This window comes from Cladophialophora carrionii (assembly GCF_000365165.1).
Source record: "Cladophialophora carrionii CBS 160.54 unplaced genomic scaffold supercont1.1, whole genome shotgun sequence".
NCBI lineage: Eukaryota > Fungi > Ascomycota > Eurotiomycetes > Chaetothyriales > Herpotrichiellaceae > Cladophialophora > Cladophialophora carrionii.
Genome location: NW_008481816.1, coordinates 1,322,386 through 1,350,131, shown reverse-complemented (window position 1 = coordinate 1,350,131; position 27,746 = coordinate 1,322,386). Strand labels below are relative to the sequence as shown.

Genomic DNA, 27,746 nt, shown 5'->3' with positions numbered 1-27,746 from the left:
GACGTTTGTGCCGATTAAGCGTTGTCATTAGTCTCTTGAGTCCAAAATGCAAAGTGTCCGCGTGTCCACCTTCCACTCTTTCACCCGTCACCCTGGAAATCTTTTTGCTGGCTTGAACGATCGTCTTTTCCTCATTTTAAAATTATGTCGAATCCTTCTAGAACGCGGCCAATATGTCGTTCCTTTCAGTACACGTGCTGGAGGTGGGACCCGGCAAACGAGACCACGTTGGCCACGCGTCCTCTGGATAGAAGTCATGGTGAGTGAGGCGGGCACTCTCCTAGAAGCTGTCCAGCGCGACGCCCAAGTTCCACGCTATCCTTGTAGCAGCGGCGATCCCGAGGCCGATGTGTAAGCTTGAGGGCGCTTCATGCAATCTGGTTGCCACCGAGGTTGCACTCTGCCTTCGAGCCTCACAAAGAGTCACCCAAGAAGCTACAACTGGCGAGGTCGCAGATGCTGTTTGCTGACTAGTTCAGCCATTGGCAAAGGCACGAGACCGTTTTTGGACATGATCGTGAATGATCCTGGCACACAGTATCACCTCCTACTCGTACGAGCTTCGAGCTTGGCTTCCTTCTTTTCTAGACTCTGCAGACTGACGTTCTCTCCACCAGCCGATGTCTCCACGCATGCTATCAATCTGCTTGGTTCCCTGCTTGCAGTTTCTTCATTCGGAATCGCTATGACCGAGTTGAGATCGCTGGAGGCTTGACGCAGGATCTTCCTCGACAGCATTCGACCGGCTGGTGGGTTATATATACGGTGTCCCGTCCCTCAGCTTCCGACCTGTTACTTTGCACATGACAAACCGCTAGGTTCCAGCACAGCCAGACCTACAACAATGGACACCGCCGATGAGAAGATCATCAAAGAGAATATCGGCTCAGAAGCGGCACGCCGATACTCGATCCACGAGGCGGCCCTCGACGCCACCCCAAAGTCACGATGGGAACGCACCTGGCCTGTTCTTGCTTGCGGTGCGGGACTATTCTCTGACGGCTATCTCAATGGTGTCATCGGCTCCGTCAACACTATGCTCAAGATAATCTACAAGGACGAATACGTCAAGTCCGATGCTCAGAACAACGTCTCCTCGATCGCCTTTGCGGGCACAGTCGTCGGACAGCTCGTGTTTGGCTACCTCTCCGACCACTGGTCTCGTCGCCACTCGCTATTGATCTCCACCATAATCCTGATCGTCTTCTCTGCCCTTGGCGCTGGTTCTTACGGCGCGGGCGGCAGCATCCAAGGCCTGTTTGCCGCGTTGACCGCATTTCGTTTCCTCCTCGGTATCGGTATCGGGGGAGAATATCCTGCTGGCTCGGTCGCGGCGGCAGAGAGTACCGGAGAGCTCAAGCGAGGCCATCGCAACAGATGGTTCATCTGTTTCACCAACTTGGCCATCGACGTCGGCTTTGTGGTCGCCGCATTCGTGCCGATGATCTGCGCGTTGATCTTCACGGACCAGCACCTGCGAGCCGCGTGGAGAGTCTGTCTCGGACTGGGGGTCATCCCTCCTCTCTCGCTGCTCTACCTGCGGATCAAGCTTCAAGAACCTGAAGAGTATAACCGCAACAAGATGAACCACTATCCGTATTGGCTGATCCTCAAGTTTTACTGGTGGCGCTTGGCTGTGGTTGCGCTGATTTGGTTCATCTACGACTTCTCCACGTACTCCTTCGGCATCTACTCCTCCTCGTGGCTGGCGTTCCTGCTGCCGTCAGATGCGCCTCTGTGGAAGAGTTTCGGCTGGAACACGGTCATCAACCTATTCTACGTCCCCGGCGCCGTGATAGGGGCGTTCCTCTCCGACTGGATCGGGCCCAAGTACTGTCTCATCACCGGCGTTCTCCTCCAGGGCATCGTCGGCTTCATCATGACGGCTATTTACAAACATCTCGACCAAGCCTCCCAGGTCGGCGGCTTCGTTGTCATCTACGGAATCTTCCTCGCTCTCGGCGAAATCGGCCCCGGAGACAACATCGGTCTCGTCGCATCCAAGACCTCGGCCACCTCCGTCCGCGGCATGTATTATGGCATTGCGGCCGCGTGTGGCAAGGTAGGCGCCTTTGTCGGCAACTACATCTTCCCCGACATCATCAAGGCGGCGGGGGACGACGTCATCAAACAAGGACAATACCCTTTTTACGTGAGCAGTTCGCTCTGCATCTTCAGCGGGATTATTGCCTTTTTGTTCCTGCCCAATATCGGACAGGATACCATAACCGAGGAGGATGAACGGTTTCGGCAATATCTCATCAAGCACGGATATGATGTCAACACGTTGGGCACGAGGAAGTATCATGAGGAGAGGACTCTCGCCGTCGAAAAGGCGCAAGAGAAGTGAGTCGAGTGAGATTCAGAATCTTCAGGCGACTTTTGAGCTGTAAGTTGCAACGTAGACATACACTAGCAATGATGAGAAGCCTTGATAGCAAGCAACGATGCAACCACACGCCATGTCGGCACGCACTTCTCAAGCCTACACAGCATCATCAAAAGGCTCCCTTATTTCCGTCCGCACCCTCGAACCTTTCCTTTGTTCTTCTTTCCCGCGTAAATGGTACTCGAGTCCATTTCATCTGTCGGCGGCCGTCCTCCCAGCGACGTAGCTCGATCGTCCACCGGCTCTGACAAAGTCGACAATGGAGGACAAGCGAACGAACTTTGAGTGTCTCGGATAGCCGGGCAGGAAGCCAGGAAGGAAGAAGTTCAAGGACCAAAGGATGGACGTCGACCCAAGGGGGGAATGCACAATGACTTACGGAGTACGAAGTACTCGAAATGAAAACCACCATACCTCGCATAGGATAGCACAGCACAGCAAAGCACAGCACAGCATAGCACAGACTTATCACCTGACCGACGGGCAGCCAGATTCACCTTTTTCCTTTTCTCCCTTTCATTCGTTTCCGTGATATATCACCGACACACAGATTCATCCAACAATCCAAGTCGAACGCATCGCAGCACCGCTCTCCCCCAACGACTTTACCAAAGGTTGGAGGATGGAAAGTGCCAAGTGGTGCATCCGGCCTGGGTTGGGACCAACAAAAACCCACACTCAAAGAGGCAGAGTTTCTCCCGCGCCTGACCCCCAGTATTCCATCACCAATGGTAGTGTGTCTGGGTTCGAGTGCGGAGTTTTTGGCTCTTTATCCGGCGGCGGTGGTGTTATGTTGGCCTGCGTGATGGGATGATACGGACTTGCTGGTTGATGGCGGTGAGGTGAGATGGGATCAGGTCCGGCAATGTTGTTTTGTTGTTTTTGTCAGGCAAGGCTCAACCGTCATCAGGCACAATGCATACATACATACTCATAAATATACACTATCGACCGGTCATCGAAATCGGATCCAGAGAACAGCGGCAGCGACCTTCGGGTTGACTGATTATAGTATGTTGATGGCATTTTTCTCCTTGACCGTATCACGCCGATCACCCAGTCCAAGTCCTATCGCCAGTTGACATGCAGCTCCATGGAATATGAAGGCAATGGCGTGGTCAATTACGGAGTACTGTCGAGGAAGCCGTGGAGAGGACAGAACTGCGACTGAGAGCATGGGTTTCGCAAGCTTGGCTGCGTTCATCCCTGCTCGCTCGATCACATACTGCCACGCACTTCTACTCGTAGGATTGGTGGATGCGGATTCGAAGAGTCCCGGGGGATCAGCTTCGATCAGTCGAATGTCGCGCGCCTTCAGAAATGCAACACGTCCATTCAGGTCGGGATCTCAAGGAATAGCGAGTGCCGAGCGACGTCCAATTCAATGCGGAGTCGTTCACTCTTCCTGCGCCTCGGTTGAATGCAACTTTGCCATTGACATGGACGCTCTGTTCATGTCCATGCCCGCCTGGAGTCTGGAGTCCACTGGGATAGGACGGCTCGATCGATACCCGACTCCTTCCTCAAGGAGCTACCGCCAAGGGACGATTAGGTGGATGATCAGGTGGTTTTAGAACCCTGCCTCGGGAGACACTCGCGACCCTTTCGTATCCACCTCGATTCTCACCTTACTTGTTGCAGTTGTCGGCTTTTGCATGAGTGGTTGAGCAAAACGCTTAGATCCCTCCCTTCCCGTCATCGCGTCCGCCTCAAGCCAACGTCATAGGACGAATCCAGAAGGCCGCTGGTAGCGATATCTCAAATAACGGACAGTATTGTCCCGTAGGATGCGGAGTCTGTTTCGTCGGCCCACCCATGATCCGCTCAAGAGTTTGAACTTCGAGGATCGAATTGGTCCCCGCGTGCTTCGGCTGAACGGTGAGTTTCGTCCCTCGTCCATGGCCGCATCGTTCGTCGTGTGGGTGCTGGTGCTTGTTCTGGCTCTGGTGAATCCGAGTCAGTCAAGATGACATTCCCTAGAGAAGGTTTCGGTCTCAAGTATAAATGGATCGCATTTGCCCATGGTCGAACGCTACAGTAGAGTGTTTTTCATTCCTCCCCAAATATTGATTTGCCAACTCTAAGCAATCCTGGGAATCACCATCACCTGTTGTCCTTGAGATCCAAGCTACGGTACTCCGTATATCAATTTAACCTCGTTCCGCCCTCCCATCATGCCTACCGGAAGCTGCTTCTGTGGAAACATCAAGGTGGAATACTCGGGCGATCCTGCCATGACGGTTAGTCACCCTTTTATCGAGGGTTTCCTGACGTACCGCTCGGCGTTGGTCCTGACTTGAGAGATGTATAGGCCCTCTGCCATTGTGCGGACTGCCGCAAGATCTCTGGTGGCAACTACTCCAACAACATCGTCGTGCCCAGCGCCAATTTCAAGGTCACCCAAGGCACGCCGAAAGAAATCACAAAGACGGCCGACAGCGGCAAATCCATCACCAATTGCTTCTGCCCGGACTGCGGTAAGTGACGGATCTGGGTTCAATGGGAAAAGGCTGCTTGGCCAGACCGAAATTGACGGGGAGCCGCGCGCGCGCCACAGGAACCACGTTATTCAGGTACGGAGACTCGTTCGGCGGCATCGACGGTATGAGAATCATCAAGGCGGGCATCCTGGACGACGTCAACGTCCTCAACCAGACCAAGCCTGGTGCCGAACTGTATGCACCGGAACGAATCAAATGGGTCGCTGCGCTGGAAGGTGCCGGGCAAATCGACGCCATGCCCTCTTCCTAAGGAAGCCGGCAGGGAGGAGATCGGGGTGAGAAGAGACAGAGCAGGAAGATCGTGTGAAGTCGATGTATCTCAGAAGTCTGAATTACTGATGTATAGTAATCTCCTGATCGAACTCCCCAAACTGCCACCAATACTTGGTCAACAATGAACCGGGTAAGGTACTCGTTCTTCTTCCAATTCATAGGGTAAAGGTAGCTACATTGAATACCAACTCGAAGCAGGGTTGTCCCTTTCTGCAAGTCCTCCGGCGTCGGGGCCGTTAGCTTTCTCGAACGTCGGTAGGAGATACATTGATCCTTCACAGACCAGTCCAGAGATTAAGTGTACTGCGTCTTATAGATGCATGGGTATCGTCGTGATGCTTTGAAGCCGCTCCAAAAAAACAAAATTTCCAAGACCGGAAAAAAGAGAATTCCATTGAACTCAGGATTCTTCGCTACAAGTCGTGAACGCCTTCTTCGGGGTGGGGCTTTCAGGAATGTCCGGCGTTGTCGCGCTTCGCGAGGGACTTCCCAGTGGGCTGGGAGGGACAACCCGTCTCGGCAAAGCAGGGAGAGGCGGAGCAGGAGAAGTCCTCCTTGCAGGGCTCGACAAGGGGCTCGCCATTGCCAGACTGCGCGCACGAGCATGCAGTCTGCGCTCCTCCTCACCATTCCAATCTTTGGTGAGTTCAGCTCGAACCCCGCGACTCCATTGGCGGACGACGTCTTCGAACGAAGACCAGGTTGCGTTGTTCTCGACCTGGTTGGCGACAGCCATCACGTCCAGCTGGAGCTTGAGCTCCCATCTCAGTTCAGCTGCTTTCAGCCAGAATCGGAGGTTGTCGGCGCGTCGGTATGGCTTAGCCACATCCTCGTGAAAGGTTTTGATGAAGTCAAACTGCCTCTTGGATCGTTTGACGGCTGCATTGTGCATCTTCACAAGGTCTCTGCCGTCTGCGAGGTTGCGGAAGAATTCTGGCGTCTCCTCAGGCCGCTCGGCTGGGGGACTCTGCCCAGTTCCCTCAAGCAAGAATTTGAGCAGATTGACGTCCCTTTCCCGCTCCCGGCCGACCCATTTAGAGTCATCCATCCAATGCCAGTCCTTTCTTTCCGTTCTCTCAGCCTCCTCCATCTTGGCTTCTCGATCGATCATCATGCCCACATCGGAAACCCAGACCAACACCGCAAGTCTTTCATCTTCACGAAAACCACCGGCAAAATTTCGTGAAGCACATTTCTTGAGGACATCCAGGACGGAATAGAGGTCCTTGCGTAGTTCTTGGTCGGACCTGATCGAGTTCAATTTTTGGGGGTTGGGATGAAGTGTATAGTAGAGCCGTGCGGCACGAATTGCCTGTGTTGTCGTGTCGAGAACATGCAATCCCTGAATCTCATAGAAGCCTTGGGCTTGGTCGTCAGCACCCTCGGTGCTTAACCGTTCGCACGACTCAACTGCCTGCAATGCATTCTCGAGTGCCTCCACCAGTTCCTTCTTCATGGTTTTCTGGTCCGGGGGCGGGGCAACGAATGTTGATCGATGGCTGTATGTGGATACCGTAGGTGGTAGCATCAAGTCGGCACCGTCTTCCTGGGAGGCCTCCCACAAGGCTTGAGCCTCGTCGTCAACGGGCGACTCGACCAGGTCCTGGTCCACCGATAGTGACGACTTGGGTATATCGTATTCTCCATTCTGTTTTTTCTTAGCCATCTGCCCGCCCTTGCCATCGAGCAGCCCTGTTCGAGCAAAATAGTATTGTAGGTGGGCAATGCTGCCGAGGCTCATGACGCTCTCCCGGTTCTTCGCCGATTCAGCAAACGAACCTCCTTGGGGACGCACATAGCCACGTCGACGAGAGTTGGAGTTTGTTCGAGAAGAGGTTGAGCCATTTGAGTGAGAGGAGAAGCTCGATATCGAGGAGACTCCGGAAACCGATCGGGTGGATAGAAAACTAGAGGTATCGGGGGTTGCAAGTAGATTCGGAGAAGCCGACGGCGATGGTGAGGGTATGGTCGACAACGAGAGGTCAAGGTCTGCGCTCATGGCGGTGGTGCCGGCACTGACACGTGTCAGAGGCTTTGACAGGAGACACAAGCAGCGTGACGATCTGGATAGGAGACGCGGAGCGGGCAAGGAGAAAGCGACCCATGCGTTGACCGGCAGTCACGCGGCGAGTAATCGAGTGGGAGGGCAACGAGCGACGGAAGATAGGAACAGACCAAGAAAGCACGACAGAAGAAGACAGTGTAGGCCGAAGAGCAATGAGTGAATGTCAACTGAGGTGAAATTGGATGAACGCTAGTGCCTTCGAAAAGGGGAACATGGGGGAGAAAGCGCAACCACCAGTGACCAGAGCTTCATCGACAGCCAGCCTTTCCTTCTCGTTTACCGACAGCCAGGAATCAGTACAATGGCCTGGAAACCAGCGACTCGCTTCTCTTGATCTACAGCAATTCATGGGCGGAGCGAAGACTCTGGTGCCAAGTTCTGCTTTCCAAACAGCATGGTAATATGAAACGAGTCTGTTGACATCCGGACGTGATTTTGTGCGGGGACGCGCCTCAGAATCAAAGTTTCAGGATCGCCGGGCTGCAGTGACCCGAGGCCTGTCGTTGCCTTCCAAGTTGCCGGCAGGTTCAGCGTCAGCAGCGTTAATTACGGCGTTCTGGCGTCATAGGCGTTGGCCCTGGAATTGCCCCGCATATTAAATCTGAACGGTTTGGACAAAATAACGCGAGGCAAAGACCAAATCGACGCTCTCGTCCCACTGCTTCATGAAAGTCACGCGACGCATTACTGGGTAGTTATCCAACGACAACTCAACCAGACCTTTTACCGAGCAGGCCACTTCAACATGTCCAAGCGAATTGCTTTCACCGTCCATGGCAAAGTTCAGGGCGTGTGTTTTCGGTAAGTACCTGTCGCCAACTCGATCGTTTGGGTACTGAAATCTTATAGTGATTTCGCCCAGAGCAAAGCTAGCAGCTACGGAGTCACTGGCTTTGTCTCCAACACTTCCGATGGAAAAGTTAGTGCCCAGTCGCTTGGAAAGGAGCACTGCATGGCTGGCTGACATAACCCTTCAAGGTTGCGGGCGAAGCGCAAGGTGATGATGAAGCCCTAAAGAAACTGAAGGCGGATCTCAACGAAGGACCAAAAGCGGCTCAGGTGGTCAAGCTTGAGGTCAAAGACATTGAAGTCAAGGATGGGGAGAAGTCTTTCAATGTGGCTTGAGATGCGGATCGATTACATACTCGTACGTATGCGGATAAAAGAGCGGACGTTGCTGTGCTACCAATATGGTGGATTTAACTGGGCGCTACAATTGGAGAACTGCATCGAAATGTGTGTCTCAGCTCACACTGCATAGCCGGGCCACCCAAGCGAAGTGAGGCGCGTGCAGCGTGGAGATGAATCAACGACACAAGCAAATGAACCTTCCACTGACGTTGACCAAATCTGTCCGGAGTACGAGTTACCCGTTCTGGTAGCATCGAAGCATGTGGAAAGGTCGAGCGACAAACCGCCCAAAGAAGTCACTCAGACTCGAGGGAGCAATCGAGCGACTCCGAGTTCTCCCGATGTCCTGCTCATGGACCTTTTGAGCACTGCCTCTTCACCCCCGGAGCCTCGCGCTCTCAGCCTTCCAGCATCCGATCTTCGCCGTTCTCTTCAGGTCAGGTGTGGCTGTGGAATTTCGTCTACTCTGAGGTCGCCGATATTCCAACTGTGTCCCAAGTATGTCGGGATCAGATGCAGTGATGGCAACCCTGTCCAGAGTTACTAAGGAGGATATCCTGCGTGCACATCTTCCCTTGAACCTGACGATGTCTATCCACATGCGGCTTAATGTTTCTCGACCGGTCTAGACTTGCCTGTGGCTTGACAAGTAAAGCTCAATAACAACAACCAGTGTGTGCTTGCATGGCAGTCAAGTTGACGAGTGCAAAAGGCTGGACTGACTCAGCAAGCTCGAAATGTGTGCAGTGGAAGCGAACTCAAAGGAGTGGAAGGGTGTCGCGAGGACACGCCGACAACAGGGATCTGGCTCCGCGGTGGAGCAACCCAAGATGTTGCTCGTAAATCCCGTTCCTGGAATACGAAAACCATGTCGTAGAACCACGTTGCCTCCCACCACTCATCGTTGCTTATTTCGTAACACGCTGTGGATGCGTGTGTACGAGTAACACAGTGTTGCTAAACCGGGGTGCCTGAGCCCGGCGACTGGAAATTGTCGCATTTGGCGCATGACAAGTAGCGCTTTGACATGCTTTCGCCGTGCTTGACGCTGAATCATTGCGGATCCCGCCTCAAGTGACAGAAAATATATCTATGCTTGGAGCTTCCTACCATGCTTTCATCTCTGCTGACCAGATCACAGCACATCAGAATCCCAATCCAACCCATTTGACTGACCTACTAAACACTCAGTACCAGTGAGACACGCCACCCGGCTCACCATGACCTCCACCAAGGCTCTATGCACACCCACACTCACTGCGAATCTCTCGAGAGCGGCCAGCAAGGGCTTGCTCTGCTCAACCGCCACTTCTACAGGCCTGCGGGCTAGTTATGCAGCCATCCGACCGCTCGATGCCCAGTCGAGACGGCACTTCTCAGCCTCGCGCAGGGTTCAGCTCGACTTCTTTCCGCCTCCTAAGAACCTCCCACACATCAAATTGACGTATGCTCTGCTGCCCAGCCCAACAGCGACAGATTGCTGATAGTTGGTAGTCCCCCCGCCTGGCCCCACCCAGATGCCACGGAAGAGCAACTCAAGAGCATCGAGATTGCTCACCGAGAACCACGAGGACTCTCAGACCGCGTCGCATTCAACACGGTGCGCTTTCTGCGGTGGTGCACCGACCTGGCCACAGGGTATCGGCACGACCCGGACAAGCCATATGTGATGAATGAGAGGAAGTGGTTGACTCGGTTCATTTTCCTTGAGACCGTTGCCGGTGTTCCGGGCATGGTTGCCGGCATGCTTCGACACCTGCGGAGTCTTCGATCGATGAAAAGAGACAACGGCTGGTAAGAAGATTGCTCAAGCTTGTGGATCACCGCACGGCTACTGACATGTGCGTTCAGGATTGAAACAATGCTGGAGGATGCCTACAACGAGCGGATGCACCTGCTGACATTCCTCCGAATGGCCGAGCCGGGATTCTTCATGAGACTCATGATCCTCGGAGCTCAGGGTGTCTTCTGCAACGGCTTCTTCGTTGCGTACCTTCTCTCGCCAAAGACCTGCCACCGCTTTGTTGGATACTTGGAAGAGGAGGCAACCAAGACCTATACGTTCGCCATCGAAGATCTTGAAGCTGGAAAGCTGCCGAAATGGCAGAATTTGGAGGCCCCTGAGATTGCCGTCAAATATTGGAACATGCCTGAAGGCCACCGCAGCATGAGAGACCTCCTATACTACATCCGTGCCGACGAGGCCAAGCATCGGGAGATTCATCATACGCTGGGCAACCTAAATCAGGCCGAAGACCCGAATCCGTTCGCCTCCGAGTACAAAGACCCGTCGAAGCCCCATCCCGGCAGAGGTATCGAGCACATACGGGCTAAGGGCTGGGAGAGGGAAGAAGTCATCTAAACGGAATTGGTTCCTTCGGCGTTCGGCCCGGTTTCTCTGACTTCGTTGCGTTTCGCCGCTATGGCTGCACTGGAGGTGTTGCTTGTGGGATATCTTTGGGAGAAGACGGCAGCTGTGTTGTGGGCGTTGATTCAGCCGTCAGATTGGGGCGATGCAGGCCTGTCTAGAATGTGGCCGGCTCACAAACATTAAAAAGGATAGGGTTCACTCCGACACATTGATTTGAGACACAGAACAGAGATTCTCCGTTTCAATATTGAGTCTCGATCCAGCGAGTTGTACTCCTGTTGCGAAAGATGTCATCCGATGAGGAGTGGTACTTGCTTGTTATATGCAGGGACACAGAGTACTGTGCAGGGCAGGCTTTTTTTGTTATGAGGGTTGATGTCAGAGTGCATCCTCCAGGCACGAGGGTGAATAGCAGCGTCGATCCTAGTGGCTGCAGCGTGCGCTAGCCCCAATCTTAAGCTTCCCAGGCGCGTTGTGGACAGTTGGAGGTGAAACCGTGACGGCTAACCCTCGTTCGTCGCCGTGAGTTGTTGGTTAATCTCACACCCAAACAAATGTCCGGCCGGCCTGGGCTAGGACTTGCACTTGCACTTGCACCGCCAACAACTTCCAGTGTCCAACCTCGTCCATTCATTCATTTCTTCACGCACGCCTAATCAACTGCCACGCATTATTTTTGTCCGTACACACTGGGTCCCGATGACATCCCGCGACTTGCTCGAGAGAATCTGCTAGTCACAGATCAAATACGATCGAGTCTAAACCTCCCAACTTCAAGCTCATCCAACTGCCACAGTCAGCGATTCCACCGCACATGAACAAGACTGCCACTGCAGTGCCCTGCTTTTGGGTCCTCTGGCCTCGAAATCCGGCAGATTGAGCAGGCTTGACTTGCTTCTAGCTGACTGTTATGACCCCTGTGTTCCGCCGCCCGTCGATGGTGGAAACCCCAAGCGATGTCGACCTACATCAACTCCTTGTCCCTTCGTTATCGAACGATGTCTCCTCCCAACACCAGGCGAATTCCGCCTCTTCCGAACCCAGCAGTGACGCGGGTTCCTTCGTGATCCCCGATAGTCTTTCACGGAGCGATTCCGTTTTCTCCTTTTCCCGACAGTCATTCAACAGCCAAATCGCCAGTCTCACGGCAATAAATGTCCCCCAAGCCGAGTCCCTGAGCGCTGCGGTCACGACTCTCCCGACCGCCCGAAAAGCGATCAAGGCCATTTACGGTGCAGCCGAACAAATACAGTCATGGATCAAGAAGGCGTTGAAGGTTCTGGAAAATCTGGATGCTGAGGACGATGTCGAATGGGCGGCGGCTGCGGGACGGTTGGGTCTGGATGACACGGACAAAACTGTGAACAAGTTCGGAAACCTCATCAACATGTATGTCCTTTCGATCGAGGAGTTGCAGGGTCGGCCCGATATTGGCGAAGCGAACCCCGAAGATCTGCAGGCAGTCGTCGAACAGATGGAGGTGACTCTGGGTGGGTGGGACGATGTCCGGAAACAGCTCAAAAAAGTACATGAACAAGTCGAACTGGCTATGGAATGGGAAGAGCTCTGGTCCAAGGTCCTCGCAGACGTGGGACAAGAGATGGACGCGCTCAGTGCTATGGTGTTCGAAATGGAAGAGAAGCGGCACACGGCATATCAAACGCAGTCACATGCCGACTCCGGTCAGAATATCGACTTGAACGAGCTCGAATCGTTTATCGATGAACCCACGCAGAAGAAAACCACCCCGAACTCCCGATTCAGCATACCCACCTTCGAATCCTCACCCCTTGGATCGCCCATCATCGAGAACCCTCACGACGACTCGACCCTCCTCGCACTGTTCGCTCGCATGCAGCCCCTGAGAGCGTCGCTGGACTTCTTGCCCATGAGATTGTCAATGTTCCAGTCTCGGGCGGAAAAGATCTTTCCCATAGCATGCCGGGAACTCGACGAAAAGCGGGCACGCCTGGAAAAGAATTGGACAGAGTTATCAAAAGAGGCCGAAACACTCCGCCGCGAACTGAGTGAGGATCGCTGGGTCATTGTGTTCCGCAACGCTGGCCGGCAAGCTCAGAAGATGTGCGACTCGGTGGAAAGGAGTATAGTCAAGGTCCAGGAAGCCATCCATGAAAATTACCCGGCAACTAATCCATCGGCTTTCGCAAAGAGAACGGAGAGCTTCGAGGCGAAGAGGCTGCATTACAGTCCCGCTATTCAGCGAGTACTTGCTATCATCCAGAAAGGTCTGAAGGATCGCTTGACTGTCAATGGAGAGATCCTGCGCTTGCATAAGGATCTATCTTCCAGAATGCGGGACCTGACTGATACCATGGAAGATCTGGAAAGCCTCTTGGAACCGGTCAGTTCGAGACAGAACTCACATCTCCGAGAATCCATCTCGAGCATCATGTCGGGAGACCGATCATTCGCGAGCACCTTCGCAAGCACTCCCGGCAGCTCTCCGCCTTCGTCGGTGGATCTACCGCCACAGCGAATGGAAAAGCCTGTGCCCAAATACGGCCTCAATGGGTACACAAAACAACGTACGCCGTCGACGAGCAGGCCGCCGCCTCCGACTTTAGGCAATAGACGGTCGTCCATGCTTCCACAGTCGAGACGCCCAACGACACCCATGTCGCATTCAAGCAGTGGTGCACTTCGACGCGGGGTTTCACCTCTGCCCGGGCCACCGTCAGTGTACCGTCAAGGTGTATATACACCTCCCGTGGTGTCTGCACCCCGTCCCGAGCCTACGCCTCTCTCACACAAGCCACGATGGTCGGCTGTGGTCAAGTCGGACGACGGCACGCTAGCACCGTCATATCGATCCTCTTCTACCACCACGCCAAACACGGCGCGAAGATATACTCCCCGGTCGATCTCGTCCAATACTGCACTGCCGTTGAGGAGCCCGCTGAGTCGCGAAGCATCGGCGTCCCCGTCGGGTATGCTTCCAACACTGGCGAAGCAAGACCATCAACAGTTCAGATCATTTGCTGAACGTGTCGCTGATCCTGTCCCAGCAAGGACTAGTAGTTTGTTGGACCCCGTACCCTATCATCGAAATCGAAACGCCAGTGCTCCCGTCCCTGGCACCATTCGCTCACCGTCATCCATTGTGGTGAATCGTGACAACAAGCCTACGATGAGTGGAGGGTCAATTCCCAGGCCGCCATCCAGCCTCAGCAGAAGTTACGGATCCTCACAGGTACCCTTGCGGTCGATGTCCCACAATCCTATCATGGTGAGCCGACATGACAGTAGTCCTGGGAAACGGTCGGACCGTTTGGAGGAGGATGACCAGGGAAGCGAAAACGAAGAGGACCATCCCGTGGAGCTGAACTCTAGTCCGTTGTCAAAGCGTACAGTCACCAGACCCAGCAGTGTGCTCGCAATGAGCGGCAAGGGGAAACGGATGTCCCTCCTGCCTATCCCCGTGGGCAACGGCAGGCAGAGTTCGTTAGGATCCAGAATTTCTTGAAGTGGAAGATTGGAAAGGCTTCCCACAGCGGGCCTGATGAGAAGCCACGCACGTACTCACGCTCGTTTCTTGGGATATCGGAGGACCGCCAACACATCGAGCCATCTCCTTTCGTGTTTGTCAGCGTCCAAGCGTTGTTTTTGTGTCTAGCCTTCGTTCTAGGCTAGCAACCACATCTGTCGTTGAAGTCCACAGATACCATACCTAGCTAGCCATAATACCAAGAATGCAAATACGCTTCTGCCCGTCGGCAGGTGTGGCACGATGCGAGGCGGTCTCAGACCTGGGCCGTGTCTGCACGAGCCGTCCGAGGTGACTTTCGCGGGTTACAGAGTGTGACTCCCGAGCCTTTGGGACAAGGCACCGACTTGACGTGGAGAGAGTGATAGCAGCATGAGAGGCGTGTCACCGTTACCTTTGATTTTGGTCAGCCCTGTTGTCGGCATCGACCTTCCTCAATAGGTAAGGCGGGGTCTTGGCACCTCGTATCCGCCGCACGCCGACTTTGTCTCCTTTGCTCGACCTCATTTCAGACCTGACCACAACGTCCTTTTGAAGCCCATCATTCTCTTTTGATCCGCAATACCAAGACCTCTGGTACCTATTTCGAGACGCGCCAAGCTCTCCCGCTTCCCTGAAGCCGTGAAGCTTTGCATTCACGGTGCAACCACGTGGCGATGCAGTTCCCGAGATGTTGTAACTGCGGCCAGGTCGCATGCAAGTCGCGATTGGCTAGTAACAGACGTCAAGCTTCTGTGAGGTACCTCAAAGTGTCAATACCTGCGCCGAACCTCGTATTCCAGCTGAGGTTGAGTCGTTGATACCCCTTTTTGACTGCTATGCCTCAATCGTCCTTGGCTTCAGCCTTTGAAGGGTGGCCGTTGCGGGTATCTTTCTACATGATAATGTTGAGGATTTCCATGTCTCTGAAGATGGTAGATCACTTCCCCGTTCCATTGCCTCCATTATGTCCACGATGTCCGAAGCTTCCATTTACACGGGTCCCTGGGTAGACTGGTCTCGCGGTATCATCGTGGGGAGCACAATCACGCTATCCGCACGGTCGGCATCCCTCCTAACAGCCTTCCTCGCCCTCTTCGTCACCATCGTCGGGTCCTGCCTATGGAGGGTCCTCAGCTTCCTCAGCCATCAATGTTCCGCCAGTCCGAATGCTAAAGACGGCATCTATCACCAGCACCAACTTGTGTTTCGCAATACGGGATCTCCCTTTGAGGCTACCAAATCCTTCACCGAGATCGCGTGGTATTGGCGGAAGAGTGGGCGACGGCCATGGACTCGATCGCTGCCACTCGCTCTCTTCGCGCTGGTATTTCTGCTCGCGTTTGGAGCGGCCTCGATTCTCACATCTCTTGTTACGCGTGCGGCAGGGGCTCAACGCTTGATCGTCAGCGACGACTGTGGGTATTGGTCGTTCGACCCGTCAGCGACGCTGGAGCAGCGGACGCTCGCAATGCAGTACAAGGATCTCAACGATACGCTGGTGGCCGCAGAGTATACGCGGCAATGCTATGATCAAAATACTAGCTTGAACAACAAACTCCGTTGTGGGATGTATACCACGCAATCTATCCCTTGGTCCTCGGGAGGCACGATTTGTCCCTTCGATCCTTCAATCTGCGCTGTCCCACAGGCTCACAAGATGGACACCGGGCTGATCGACTCGCACTACGATCTTGGAATCAATGCTCCACACTCTGGCCGAGTGGGTTTCCGCAAAGTCACTACCTGCTCGCCGCTGAGCGTGAAGGGTGACTTCGTTTCTGTCATCACTTCAACTGGGGACGACGGCCTCGGTGTCCAAGGTGATCGGATCAGAAAATACCATTACGGCGCATACCTTGGCGCCGCCGTCGACACGAACACGACCTACCTATACAACCAGCATGCCTTTATCGATGGATTCGGCTATGAAGTGAAGTAAGTCTTCCCGTGCTTGCACACAAGGAACGCCACCGAGAATCCCCACTAACGAGTCGCCCGACATCCAGTGCCCTCCAAGTTCCCCTCGACGACGCCACCTTCATGGCCATCCCTGAACTCGACCCCCAAGATGCGGACCTCACCATCATCTTCCTTGCTGCCAACGCAATAAAATACAACCACCCAACATCCGACCCGTTCTTCAGCGCAAACTTCTACGTCGATCTCGGTTCCTACAACGGCATCAACCTCTCGTATTTCTCCGCAGATGAATATGTCTCCGCCATGGCATGTGCAGATCAATACCAATATTGCAACGTCGAGGACAAGACGCTCTGTACGCCCCTGACGGGATACCAACAGGCCTGGGCGGCCCTCGACGCCACCAAGCTCAACCTCAACGAGGTACAATACACGGTCGCATCCCGTATCGCGCTGTCCTCTCGCTCTCTCTCGACTTTTCACTCCATCTCCGGCCGTGGCGCGTCCGCTCTGCGCGCCCAGGAAACCATCTACGACCGCGTCCAACAAGTCCCACTGCCGGATCACCAATGGCAGATCGAACTTGCCAACTGGTTCGAGATCAGCCTGGCGAAGCTTCAGCACGTCGTCGTCGAGTATGCGGCTCCCAGTGTCAAGACGGAAGACATGCCCGTGGGAGCCTACCTGCAGAGCCCAACCGACATTGTGTCAAAGGCCATGTGCTCCAGTCAGAAAGTGGCATTCACCGGCTCGACCGTCAGCTTCAGCGTGCTTGGCGTGGTGATCATCCTGGCTGTAGGCGGGGCCATTGTCCTTTTACACCTCGTATTGGAGCCACTGGTAGGCTGGATGCAGCGCCGTTTCCGGTGGGGCGAATTCCGGCGCGCGCGATGGATCATGGATGACAAGTTCCAGGTGCAGCGCATGGCGTTCGAGGAAGCGCAAATGGGCGGCGAGTGGACAAACCTGGACGGTGGCATCCCTGTCACGAAGCAGGGAGACGTCCTCTTCGGCGGCTTGGACGGCGTGGACCTCACGGCCCCGCGGCTGGGGAAAGATTGGGCAGAAAAGAAGGACGTCGCAAGTGGAGTCGCCACGCCTCCTGAGTTCGATGAATTGTCCTCCGACCGGCCGACGGCCGACATGGTGCACACCGCCGAAGCGTGTCCGGATCAGTCGAACCCACGGTCTCAGTATCAGTATCAGGCGTACCGGAAGCCGAGGTACCAAGCCTTGCCGGGGCAAGAGAGCCCGCTGACGAGATAATGATTGGAAGTGTACCGGATTTACATAGTGCGGAGAAAAGACATAGGAACTTAGAATCACATACGGAATACAGTACGCAATCATAGTAATTACTGACTCCGCTGAATAAGTAGATCGGTTGAAAAGATCAGTCTCATGGGTCATGAGTACAGGCAGGCAGGCACCCGAATCAACATATTATACGGAGTCCGAGAAAAAAGAAAAGCGCCATCGCGGTTCATCTTCCGAATTGGCATATTACTACCGGGAGTGCCTATGTACTAATCAAGCAAGATCAAGTACATCCGTACTCCGTACCGAGACATGAACCCAAGCGCATAAGTTAGACAAGCAAACAAAGAAAGCCCGGCTTTGAACTGTACTATTCCCGGCACACCTTTCCGAGACACGTACGGGGTATACTGGGTATACTGCGTTGAGGTGTATCGGGTATACCCGGTATGTCGAACGCACGGGTACATACACGGTATATACTGTCGATGACCCCGCCCCCTCTGAGCAAGCAAGTATCTGTGCGAGTGTACGAGGACGTACCGGTCTCACAAGTGCATACTGTAAGGCCACACACAACACATTCGGGGACTGGAAGCATGCAGGCACGGACACGGAGCGCAAGATAGCGCAGGGCAGTGCAGCGCAGCGCAGCACGGCACAGGGCAATAACTCGAAGCGGCTACAGTAATACGAGTACGATGGATGGTTCGGAGTATGGGAGTACAAGCCGACTCGATTGACCGACCGACCGACCGACTGATCGAACGCCGGGACCGGACCGGACGGGACGAGTTGATCGTCTACAATATAATACTCTGGGGCAGTTATGTTGATCCTCTACAATATCCTGGCCAGGATGTAGGGGTGGTTTACTTTCCGCGATAGTCAGGTGAGCAGACAAGAAATTGACTGCACATTCATATCTGGTTACATGGTCATATCTTCTCGGTGCCACACCATTGGGCGATAAACAGGGCAATGGCAATCGTCACCCTCTTGATGCTCTCAACACTGACCCACTCATCGAAACCGTGGATGTCGCCGCTGATGGGCCCGTAGACCAAGGCGGGAATCTTGTCGTAGATGCTGTGGACACGCGCGTCGAGATATGCCGTCGAGGTCTGGTAATCCAGGTCTTCGCCCGTCGCTTGCTTGTGCGCCGTGCGCAGCACACTCTCGGCGTCACTGCCCGGCTCTAGCACGTAGCCCTCGGCGTAGAATCCGTTCCACGTCACCTTGGGCGGGTGTTCGCTGAGGTACGGGTCCGCGCGGGCAAAGTCGGCGATTCTCTTCTCGATCTCCTGGGCTGCGGCCTGGGCGCTCACACCGGGCACGATGGCCATGCGGCAATCGATGCGGCACCACGCCGGCACGGAGCTCTGCCAGTCTCCGCCATTGACCATCGCGACGTTCAGGTCTGTGCAAAAGGTAGACATAGGTTAGGGTGGGACAGCGACAAAAGTGCCGAACTCGCAAAACTTACTCAAGGGATGTTTTTCCTTCTCAAAGAACTTCGCGTTGACGTGCCGCTCGTTCCACTCGGCTTCCAACTCGCGCAACGGCTCCACTAGCTTCCAGCATGCGTCGATGGCGTTTGTTCCCGTGCTCATGACTCGGACGTGCACGGGCCTACCACGCACCTCGACCTGGAACCACAGAACCCCGACGTTCGCGCGCACCAGCTTCTCTTGCACCGGCTCGGGGATCAGCACCGCGTCGGCCTTGTAGCCTTTCAGATGTGTCATCAGTGTGCCGTTGCCGGTCGACTCCTCCTCCGGCACAGACTGCAAGATAACCTCCGAGGCGGGCTGCAGTCCAATGCGTCGTAATGCGTCCAGTGCCCACAGATACGCGGCGTGTCCGCCCCTCATGTCACCGGCCCCTCGGCCGTAGAGCTTGTCGCCCACAATCTTCGCACTGTACGGATCGCCATCCCACATGTCGACAGGGCCCAAGGGAACGACATCTATATGCCCGTTGAGGATGAGGCTCTTGCCCTCGGCGTGCTGGGCTTTGGGCTTGTGCGTGCCTACAACACAAGGGGCGCGGGAGTGGGTAGCACTGAACTTGCCGCCACCGACGTGTTTGCCGATTGCCTCCTCGTCCATGTCAAACTTGACAGGATCATAGCCGCGGTCCGCGAACTGCTGAAAGACAAAGTTCTGGACCTCTGTCTCCTCGCCACGCTGGCCGCCATATTGGATGAGTTTCTGGGTATAAGCAATCTGATCGTCAAAGCCATCGGACACGGACTTTGTGATTGCGGCAACGAGGTCTTCTGCAAGGGCAGGCATGGCGAAGGTGTGCTCGACTGAGAAAGTGTTGCTTGTATGCGGAAAAGTGTCTAGGGAGATCAGTCGTATGCCATGTAAACGTCAACATTGCATTTTGTCGACATTCATATACAATCTGTCTCCGCACGGACATCTCCATCGTGAACCACGATCCGATGAAACCCAGCGCTTCGTGATTTCATTGGTCGCAGGACTGGGCCGGTCAACGGCACGATGGACTGGGGTTTGCATGCCCGTTTGAGACACATGCTGCCACTTCAAGCCAAAGGCAGTGTAGCTTATAGTACCTGCGTGTCTTTGGCCATACATGGTGGGGCGCCTGTCGGGAACGGAGCAGGCTGAAGCGGGGCGGTGCGCCGGGAATGAAGATATCTTCAAGCGGAGGGGGATCGGACTGATTCCAACCTCCCTCCACTCAAGAAGTCTTGAAGTGGTTTTGTCCGTTGACCCGTCTGCTGGCGACTTGAACTTGGTCTCGAAGCTCCCTCTGCTCGACGCCCGACGAACGTAGCCGAGTGTGACCACGACTTGTGCACTTCGGGTGTCCTGATCATTTTGGAGACAGGCTCATCAGATCGGACGGCGGACCTGAAAGACTGTACTGCACGATTCCTCTGCTCGAATATCGTTCTGACGACACCAAACCCCAGCAACAGCGCAGGCAAGCATGGCAACTACCGCATCTTCACAGGCGGCCAGGCAGGATCCGACATTTCGAAATTATGATTCCGCGTCGGCGCAGAGATACCTCCAGCATCGTCCTGGCTACGCAGACAAGGTCATCGATCTTGTCATATCCCACCACACGTCTTCAGGTGGAGACCTGAACGTGGTCGTTGACGTGGGTTGCGGTCCAGGCATCGCGACGAGGTCTCTCGCACCACATTTTCAACATGCCATTGGGGCAGATCCGGGCCAGAGCATGATTGAGGCCGCGAGAACTGTTCCGAGCTCAACGAAGTCGGGGGCACCTATTACATACGAGGTCTCTTCAGCCGAAAGCTTGAGCAACTTGTCAGCCCTGAAACAGTTCTCGACGGACGGGTCGAGCTGTGTGGATCTCATCACGGCCGCCACGGCCGCGCACTGGTTCGACATGCCCCATTTCTGGGGGGAGGCGGCCAAGATACTCAAGCCTGGTGGGAGTGTTATCATATGGTGCTTTGCGGGCTACAGTATTGACCCCAATACTACTCCCAACGGGCACAAGCTGCGGGAATTCTTCAAGAAGTTTGAAGAGGAGACGCTCGCTCCTTATGAACTGCCAGGAAACAGGATCAGTCGCGAGATGTATATCGACCTAGGCATGCCCTGGGAATGTATCGACCGTCTTGACGCAAATGACCAGAGCTTGAAAAAGCTCCTCGAAGAGTTTGACGAGAAAGACTTTGTCAGGCTGGAATTCAACAAAGACGGAAAGGTGGCGCCGGGCGAGGACTTTTTTACCGGAACCACGCGAACGGACTTCGCTAGAGTCAAGGCTTTGATGGGAACCGCCAGTCCTGTCACGCGCTGGCGAGAAGCAAACAGGGAGAAGGTAGAGAGGGGAGAACTCGAGGACGTGATGGACAACTTCGTCAGGCGCTCTAAGGAGATCATGGAGGAAGTGCCAGAAGGCAAGGGCAGGGACTGGATTGACAGCGGCAGCGCGCTGGTTGTATTGGTGGTGAAGAAGAGGAAGTAGAGCGTCGAAGCCAGAGAGAGAAAGTAGCGAGATGCAGACAGGCAGGATCGACGGGTGCTGGGATCAGATTTTCCTGAGGGACTTCATCGCCACTACAGGAACTTATAGCCAAGCTGAATTGAAGAGAAGAGGAACTGAACTTGAACCTGCAGTGAACAGTCGGACTTTATCTGCCAGCCTTGCGCCAAGACTTTTGCTTGGCCGACGCAAGGCTGCGCTGCTTTTCGCAGACTTTCTTGATCCCAACAGTGTACTGAGTATGTCCAGCACATTGCAAACACCCAGCGGCCATACTCTTAGCGATCAAACATCTGCCCCCGGCTCGACCTTTCCCACGCGCTTGCAATTTCTAGCAGATCGACGACCGTCTCGACCTCTGCGCACGGCGGCGCAACTGACCGCCCATTTGCGCAAAAATGAAGCTCGTCAGGTACGTAGAGACCACGGCTGGCTACTGGAACTCCCATGCTGAGCAACGTGTGGCTGCAGTCCCTTCAATCTTTCCGCCACGAAGAGTTCTTCTGTGCTGACATTTGGTAGGTTTCTTATGAAATGTGCGAACGAATCTGTCACGATTGAACTCAAGAATGGGACTATAATTTCCGGCACCATCACCTCAGTATCACCTCAGATGAACACGGCGCTGCGAGCAGTCAAGATGACGACGAGAAACCGCACGAATCCTCTTGCGCCGAGCGAGACCATCAGCCTGGACACCATCAACATCCGCGGTTCGACCATCCGATACTACATCCTGCCTGACTCCCTACCTCTAGATACACTACTTATAGATGATCAACCGAAGCCGAAGAACAAGGCACGGAAGGAGGGCGACTCGCGGGGCCGAGGCCGGGGCGGGCCCAGAGGTCGTGGAAGAGGGGGCGGGCGCGGCCGTGGTAGAGGCAGAGGCTTCTAAGCTGAAAGGAAGCAAACGGTGGGACGGACGCTGGAAGCTGCACTCACACAGCCAGAACCCATATCCGGCCCGGAGGAGGCAGTCGCGACGCGGGTCGACGTAAAGTGGCTCGTGACAGGAATGAGGCACACTAGCATGCTGGAATATCAGCAATGCACGGGACGGTGAGCGTTCATGTGATGCACTATCGACTTTGTCCGCTGCCTACCCCCAGGATTGGGATATACGCATGATTCCCTAACGATGGGCGGTCTTCTAAGGCAGGGCAAAGTCGCTGCTACGGTCCGTATGAGCTTCGAGGCAATCAGACCAGGAGAGCTACGTTATGTTATGAGACAAAAGCATTCGAATTGAAAGTGGCCCAGAGAAATCGGCAGGCTAGAGACCATGAAGCAGGAGGTACAGATACGCTTTTCTACGGCGACTAGGAAAATCATCTCCAAGTGACGGAATGAAATCGAATGAAACTTCTGTAGTCTGCTTTGCATCTTCGGAACGGCCCATGGAGCAGTACATTGCTCGCTTCACCTCTTGCCTTTACACTCACTCCACCAAACTTGTTGGACCGCGATCTCAACGTAGTTGGCGACCGACTTGGCCGTGACATGCACCGTCCTCAGGGCGGCAAAGTCATCAGAATACATGGAGTATTCTGTGCCAGATTTCGTACTCCGTATGTTTCATTACGCTTCACCTGGCACGCCAATGCTTACACGCTCAAGCCCGTAGCAATTAGGTAGACACTAAAGCGGCATATACAGGACCAATTGTGATTAGCGGGCGGCTGACCGTCATCGTCCCTCACGCGGCCCTTCGATGGATCTTGGAAGACTCACTCCTAAATTCCCACCGCTTCGCTCCACGTTTTCTGCAGTACTCGTGCAAGCATGGCCGCGAACACGAAGAGACCGATGCCGAATGCCGAATGTCATTGCGGACCGCCCAAAACTGATGGCGAGGCACAGTACAAGCGTACTGAACACGAATCCAAGCGCCTCTTTGGATGTCTTGGCTGATAAGCATGCTACACTACTGTGGACTCTCAGAGAGGCGCGAACACGAGCCCAGATCTCGTGTGAGATGCCCCCGGTGCAAGGCTACCCACCTAATTACAGCATTGCTAGTTTGACCTTCGTATTCCCGACCTCCCATCCTAGCTGGTTGGAAGGAATCAGACACACACAGCGGACCTGTGGCATTGCAGTACTAGTAGTACAGTAGTGATTCGCGGAAAAGAAACCCCCTCCCCACCCGTCCACCTCGATCAAAATTACGCAGACTGGGATGAGACAAAAGCTTGCCTCAGCTGCTTGCCACTTCTACGACCCTGTACTGCCCTGCTGCCGCTTCGACCCGGTATGGAGTATGAGAAAATGTGTGAGTGGGCATGAGTGTGAGAAAGTGAGAATGACTGTGAGTGTAAGTACAGTATGGTTGTGGCGCATACGTCGTCCTCGTGTTGATATTAAGCAACGCAACCGTGACAATCCCGCCATGGGTGCAGACTGTCTGTCTGTCTGTCGGTCTGTCTGTCAGCCTGCCTGTCTCGTCTTGCTTTATCTGTGACATTGGAGAGTACCTACCTATACTATAGCGCAGAGGGGAATATCCCTGGCGCCGTTGCTCCCTTGCTCCCTTGCTCCCCATCCATCGTACCTAGGTACCGTACACACGACACCTCAATGGTGGCAGAGATCCAAACCCCCATGGGCACAGCATTGCCTCCAGCCCCCAGACATGCCATCACCGTCCATCTCCCGACATGGCGATCGATCGAGCGGTTCAACGACCGTGATCCCACGCTGTTCGCCCAGTTGAAGAGCATGTACCCCCGATTCGTCCTCCACAGGGATGTATTAGAGGTGAGGTGGCCCTACTGTGTATTTCACCTAGTGATGATGCTGCGTGTATATTGACGCCCATCACAGCTCACCCAGAAGATCATCGAGTTCGCCGACCTCGACTCCCAGGCCCAGGGATGCTATATCTTCCCCTCGCGGCAAGTCGCGACCATGTGTATCGACTTCGCGACCGCCGCTGCTCGAGGCGAGGGCACGATCTCCCGGGATAGGATAAGTACTCGGACGTTCAGAATACGTGGTGATCCCCTCCCGATCGTGCTCTACACGGTCATTTTCCCGGTCGAACGCACCTCCACCGTGCACAGCTTCTGGCTCAACGCCGGGGTCGGCATCTCCTCGCGTCTCGCCGAAGATTGCTTGACGAGCATCGACTCTCTGACGGAGGGTCAGCAGGAGTGCAAGCCGACGGACGCCGAGAAAGCATCAACGACGGTGGTTTCAGCTCTGAGCACCACCACCGCGTGGACCACTCCTGCCCACACGACCCTGCAGGAAAGGATATCCATGATGCTGAACCGCGCGCCAGCGGCAGGCGCTGCCCGCGGGCCTCGCACTACGACGAGTACAAGCACAGGGACCGTGACCGAGCTGTCCGTGTCCGTGTCTCCCTCGGACGTGTACCTCTTCCCGACCGGCATGGCGGCCATCTACTGGACGCACCGGATTGTGCTGAGCCAGTTCGACGGCCCTTCTGCGCTGTTTGGCTTCTCATTCCACTCCACCATCCACGTACTTCAAGACTTCGGCCCAGGGGTCGAATTCTTCGGCCTGGGCGACGAGTCCGATCTGCTCAAACTCGAAGGGCATCTCGCGTCAAGGCATGAACAGAGTGCCGCGAATCCAACCGCAAGCGGAAGCAGTCAAGTGCAAGCCATCTGGGCCGAGTTCCCGACCAACCCGCTCCTGCGCGTGGCGGACCTGCGTCGCCTCCGCGACCTCGCGACGCGGTATTCCACCCTCCTGATCGTCGACGACACGATCGGCTCGTTCGCCAACGTCGACGTCCTTGCCGTGGCAGACATTGTCGTCACGTCCCTCACCAAGTCGTTCAGCGGCTTCGCGGACGTCATGGCAGGGAGTGCCGTCCTGTCACCACTCTCCAGGCACTATGCCGCACTCAAGACGCTCTTTGATACAACGTATCGTGCAGACCCAGGTGTGGGGCTTTACGTGCGCGACGCGGCCCAATTGGCGCTCAATTCGAGGACGTACCTCTCGCGGACGAGTATCTTGAACGCCAACGCCGAGGCGGTGGTCAATTTCTTGGCCGTGAAGGCCGAGGATCCCCTCAGCAGTGTCAAGGCCGTGTTTTATCCGACGACGAGTGAAGAGATGGTGCAGAATTACGCGCCCTTCCTGCGGGTGCCGACGCCCGAGTTCCCCCGCCCGGGGTATGGGTGTCTTTTCAGCGTCGAGTTCCAGGACTTGCCCTCTGTGATTGCCTTTTATGATAATCTGCACGTGCATATGGGCCCGCATTTGGGTGCCCACCGTACCATCGCGCTGCCGTACACCATTGGGGTGTATGGTGGGGAGCTGGAATGGGTGGGAGGGTATAACTTGCGCGTGACCCAAGTGAGAGTGTCGGTAGGGTTGGAGGAGAAGGAGGAGTTGGTCCAGACGTTTAGGCTTGCAGTGGACGCGGCGGATAGGGAGTTTTCGGGGCGGAAAAAGGATTACCCTGTTTCTGAGAAATGACTGCCATGTCGTTGATGTTGTGGGTCGGTTGCATAGGAAGTTACTGTAGTTAGAATCTCCTACAATCGCTATATCTGTCGTATCCCCGGAGCTTACTGCCTCGTTCCCTGCGTTGATGTACAGCCGAAAGACGCTGATTTGTGTGGAGTGTGTGCTTCATAGACGCGGCAAGGGAGACTGCCGGATTGCTAGCCTTGCAGACTTCCGACAAATTGGTCGAGGGTCCTGATGTCGTTGATTCGGTGTATCCGAAAGATTATCATGTCTTGTCGGAAGGCCAGCGTTTGATTGGTGGTGCTCACCTGCTTGACGTCTGTTGGTTGGTCTTGAGCTGTACGGATGGCATCAAAAGGCCTCTGTGCACCGCTTGAGGTTGCCGCCGATGTTACAGCACTGGCGATCGTTCCACAACTTCCGCCCCTAGGATTAGCACATACTGGCAACAGCGCTTCGATGGGGATCTGGGAGGAAAGGGGAGATAACGATGCTTCGGAGAGGTGAATAGGAGGTTGTGCTTTAGGCGTCGCCCCTGGCCAGTCGCCTTTTCGCCTGTGGCTGCGCTGTGCAATATGAAGTGGAGGGTTTGCATATGCAACCGCCAAAATCTCGTCCACACAAGAACTTACCAGCTAGGACTGGCTACGTCAGTAGAGTCTGAAGCCAGGAGTGAAGGATATCAACGTCTCGCTCCATAATGCTCCAGGACTTACATGCTGATATTGCACAAATCCAGCCACTCGAGGACCCCAGCCAGATAGACAAGACTTGGGGCGCACCATAAGACGCAGATTCTTGTGCTCCTTGGGCAACGCCGACCGCACCGTGCTGTGAGAAGTAAAATGCGCCCGACAAAGACGACTCTGGACCCGATGGACAAAACCTTGCAGATGGACAGGACATGGACAGGACATGGACAGCGTAAGACGCATTTTGTTTTACATTTGCTCAAGCAGCTGGAGTCGAGAACATTGGAAATTATGTGCGTGTGCCTGTCCGAGAAAAAGCCGTCGAGTACCGCTCAATCGGGGATTGAAGGATTGAAATGCTGCTGTCGTTCTTGCCCCCCTCGCATGTAGCTCCAGTAGCTCCTCCGGCCTGTGTCATCAATGCTCATTTTTTCATCTGGCCCATCTTGTTCTCGAGTTCCGTCACGTAGGAGTGAATCCGTTGCACGGCTGCTTGGAGTGCCTGGTGTCGCGGTATTAGCGTTGACCTCTTATGGTGAAGATGTGGGCAATATTCAATTGACAGAAGCCGGCGGTGTCCCATGTAGAGGGTCTGTCGCAATGGCGGCTGTCGAGCTCTATGTGCTCGAGAAAGAGAGGAATCACCAACGTACATAGATATCCTCGGTCAATAGCTCATTCGAAACCTTGTATTCTTCGAGGATGTAGTAATAGACGGATGCGCCTGCCAGCGTCGAGCCGAGAAGGAATCCAAACAGTCTAAGAAGCGCAAATTGTCAGCCGTTCTGTTCTTACTAGTGACAACAGCTCGAGCTTGCTCGGAGCTCTGCAGTTTGCCATCGCCTCATTCTGCGCGGTCGACAAAGCTCACCCTCCTCTGAAAGCTCCCACCGGTCTCTTCACAGGGACAGCTGCAGCCGTCGCAGCTTCCTGGAACTGTCTGCTCGTTGACTGAAAAGACCTTGATTGGAATTGAGGGAAAGCTCTGAATGTTCGGGAGGCGGAAGAGAGGCGCGGGACGAAGGCGCGTGAAGCCATAGCTTCGGAGGTTCGCGTGTGAGCTGGACAGCGGAGGGTGAGTTTCCGGTGATGTGTATGTGACGACTATCAACGAAAGTCGAGCTTGTGAAATATGGCAAGATCACAAGAACATGTGGAAGTGACGTTCGGGCGGGATCGCGATGCAGCACCAACAGCAACGAGCGAAGT

The 27,746-nt window shown here is 54.7% G+C and overlaps 12 protein-coding genes across 12 annotated transcripts; 9 read left to right on the top strand and 3 right to left on the bottom strand.

The window, feature by feature from the left end:
- Nucleotides 1-844: 844 nt before the first annotated feature.
- On the top strand, nucleotides 845-2,350 carry G647_00491 (uncharacterized protein; the record flags this gene model as incomplete). The annotated part of the gene is made up of 1 exon (XM_008723894.1): nucleotides 845-2,350. The coding sequence occupies one exon, from the start codon at nucleotides 845-847 to the stop codon at nucleotides 2,348-2,350; it is 1,506 nt and encodes a 501-aa protein (XP_008722116.1).
- A 2,213-nt stretch (nucleotides 2,351-4,563) lies between these two features.
- On the top strand, nucleotides 4,564-5,140 carry G647_00490 (uncharacterized protein; the record flags this gene model as incomplete). Its single annotated transcript, XM_008723893.1, has 3 exons — nucleotides 4,564-4,629; nucleotides 4,701-4,866; nucleotides 4,947-5,140. 3 exons carry the CDS (start codon nucleotides 4,564-4,566, stop codon nucleotides 5,138-5,140), a joined length of 426 nt encoding a protein of 141 aa, XP_008722115.1.
- Nucleotides 5,141-5,563: 423 nt separating this feature from the next.
- On the bottom strand, nucleotides 5,564-7,162 carry G647_00489 (uncharacterized protein; the record flags this gene model as incomplete). The annotated part of the gene is made up of 1 exon (XM_008723892.1): nucleotides 5,564-7,162. The coding sequence occupies one exon, from the start codon at nucleotides 7,160-7,162 to the stop codon at nucleotides 5,564-5,566; it is 1,599 nt and encodes a 532-aa protein (XP_008722114.1).
- An 811-nt stretch (nucleotides 7,163-7,973) lies between these two features.
- Nucleotides 7,974-8,353, top strand: G647_00488 (uncharacterized protein; the record flags this gene model as incomplete). The annotated part of the gene is made up of 3 exons (XM_008723891.1): nucleotides 7,974-8,029; nucleotides 8,078-8,147; nucleotides 8,207-8,353. 3 exons carry the CDS (start codon nucleotides 7,974-7,976, stop codon nucleotides 8,351-8,353), a joined length of 273 nt encoding a protein of 90 aa, XP_008722113.1.
- Nucleotides 8,354-9,579: 1,226 nt separating this feature from the next.
- G647_00487 (uncharacterized protein) lies at nucleotides 9,580-10,721 on the top strand (the record flags this gene model as incomplete). The annotated part of the gene is made up of 3 exons (XM_008723890.1): nucleotides 9,580-9,803; nucleotides 9,854-10,153; nucleotides 10,211-10,721. The coding sequence occupies 3 exons, from the start codon at nucleotides 9,580-9,582 to the stop codon at nucleotides 10,719-10,721; spliced, it is 1,035 nt and encodes a 344-aa protein (XP_008722112.1).
- Nucleotides 10,722-11,667: 946 nt separating this feature from the next.
- G647_00486 (uncharacterized protein) lies at nucleotides 11,668-14,214 on the top strand (the record flags this gene model as incomplete). The annotated part of the gene is made up of 1 exon (XM_008723889.1): nucleotides 11,668-14,214. The coding sequence occupies one exon, from the start codon at nucleotides 11,668-11,670 to the stop codon at nucleotides 14,212-14,214; it is 2,547 nt and encodes an 848-aa protein (XP_008722111.1).
- Nucleotides 14,215-15,190: 976 nt separating this feature from the next.
- Nucleotides 15,191-17,403, top strand: G647_00485 (uncharacterized protein; the record flags this gene model as incomplete). The annotated part of the gene is made up of 2 exons (XM_008723888.1): nucleotides 15,191-16,152; nucleotides 16,224-17,403. 2 exons carry the CDS (start codon nucleotides 15,191-15,193, stop codon nucleotides 17,401-17,403), a joined length of 2,142 nt encoding a protein of 713 aa, XP_008722110.1.
- A 929-nt stretch (nucleotides 17,404-18,332) lies between these two features.
- Nucleotides 18,333-19,691, bottom strand: G647_00484 (uncharacterized protein; the record flags this gene model as incomplete). The annotated part of the gene is made up of 2 exons (XM_008723887.1): nucleotides 18,333-18,814; nucleotides 18,881-19,691. 2 exons carry the CDS (start codon nucleotides 19,689-19,691, stop codon nucleotides 18,333-18,335), a joined length of 1,293 nt encoding a protein of 430 aa, XP_008722109.1.
- A 667-nt stretch (nucleotides 19,692-20,358) lies between these two features.
- On the top strand, nucleotides 20,359-21,375 carry G647_00483 (uncharacterized protein; the record flags this gene model as incomplete). Its single annotated transcript, XM_008723886.1, has 1 exon — nucleotides 20,359-21,375. The coding sequence occupies one exon, from the start codon at nucleotides 20,359-20,361 to the stop codon at nucleotides 21,373-21,375; it is 1,017 nt and encodes a 338-aa protein (XP_008722108.1).
- Nucleotides 21,376-21,791: 416 nt separating this feature from the next.
- On the top strand, nucleotides 21,792-22,291 carry G647_00482 (uncharacterized protein; the record flags this gene model as incomplete). The annotated part of the gene is made up of 2 exons (XM_008723885.1): nucleotides 21,792-21,805; nucleotides 21,916-22,291. 2 exons carry the CDS (start codon nucleotides 21,792-21,794, stop codon nucleotides 22,289-22,291), a joined length of 390 nt encoding a protein of 129 aa, XP_008722107.1.
- A 1,682-nt stretch (nucleotides 22,292-23,973) lies between these two features.
- G647_00481 (uncharacterized protein) lies at nucleotides 23,974-25,851 on the top strand (the record flags this gene model as incomplete). The annotated part of the gene is made up of 2 exons (XM_008723884.1): nucleotides 23,974-24,153; nucleotides 24,220-25,851. The coding sequence occupies 2 exons, from the start codon at nucleotides 23,974-23,976 to the stop codon at nucleotides 25,849-25,851; spliced, it is 1,812 nt and encodes a 603-aa protein (XP_008722106.1).
- Nucleotides 25,852-26,961: 1,110 nt separating this feature from the next.
- Nucleotides 26,962-27,575, bottom strand: G647_00480 (uncharacterized protein; the record flags this gene model as incomplete). The annotated part of the gene is made up of 3 exons (XM_008723883.1): nucleotides 26,962-27,039; nucleotides 27,191-27,296; nucleotides 27,409-27,575. The coding sequence occupies 3 exons, from the start codon at nucleotides 27,573-27,575 to the stop codon at nucleotides 26,962-26,964; spliced, it is 351 nt and encodes a 116-aa protein (XP_008722105.1).
- Between the last annotated feature and the right edge of the window lie 171 nt (nucleotides 27,576-27,746).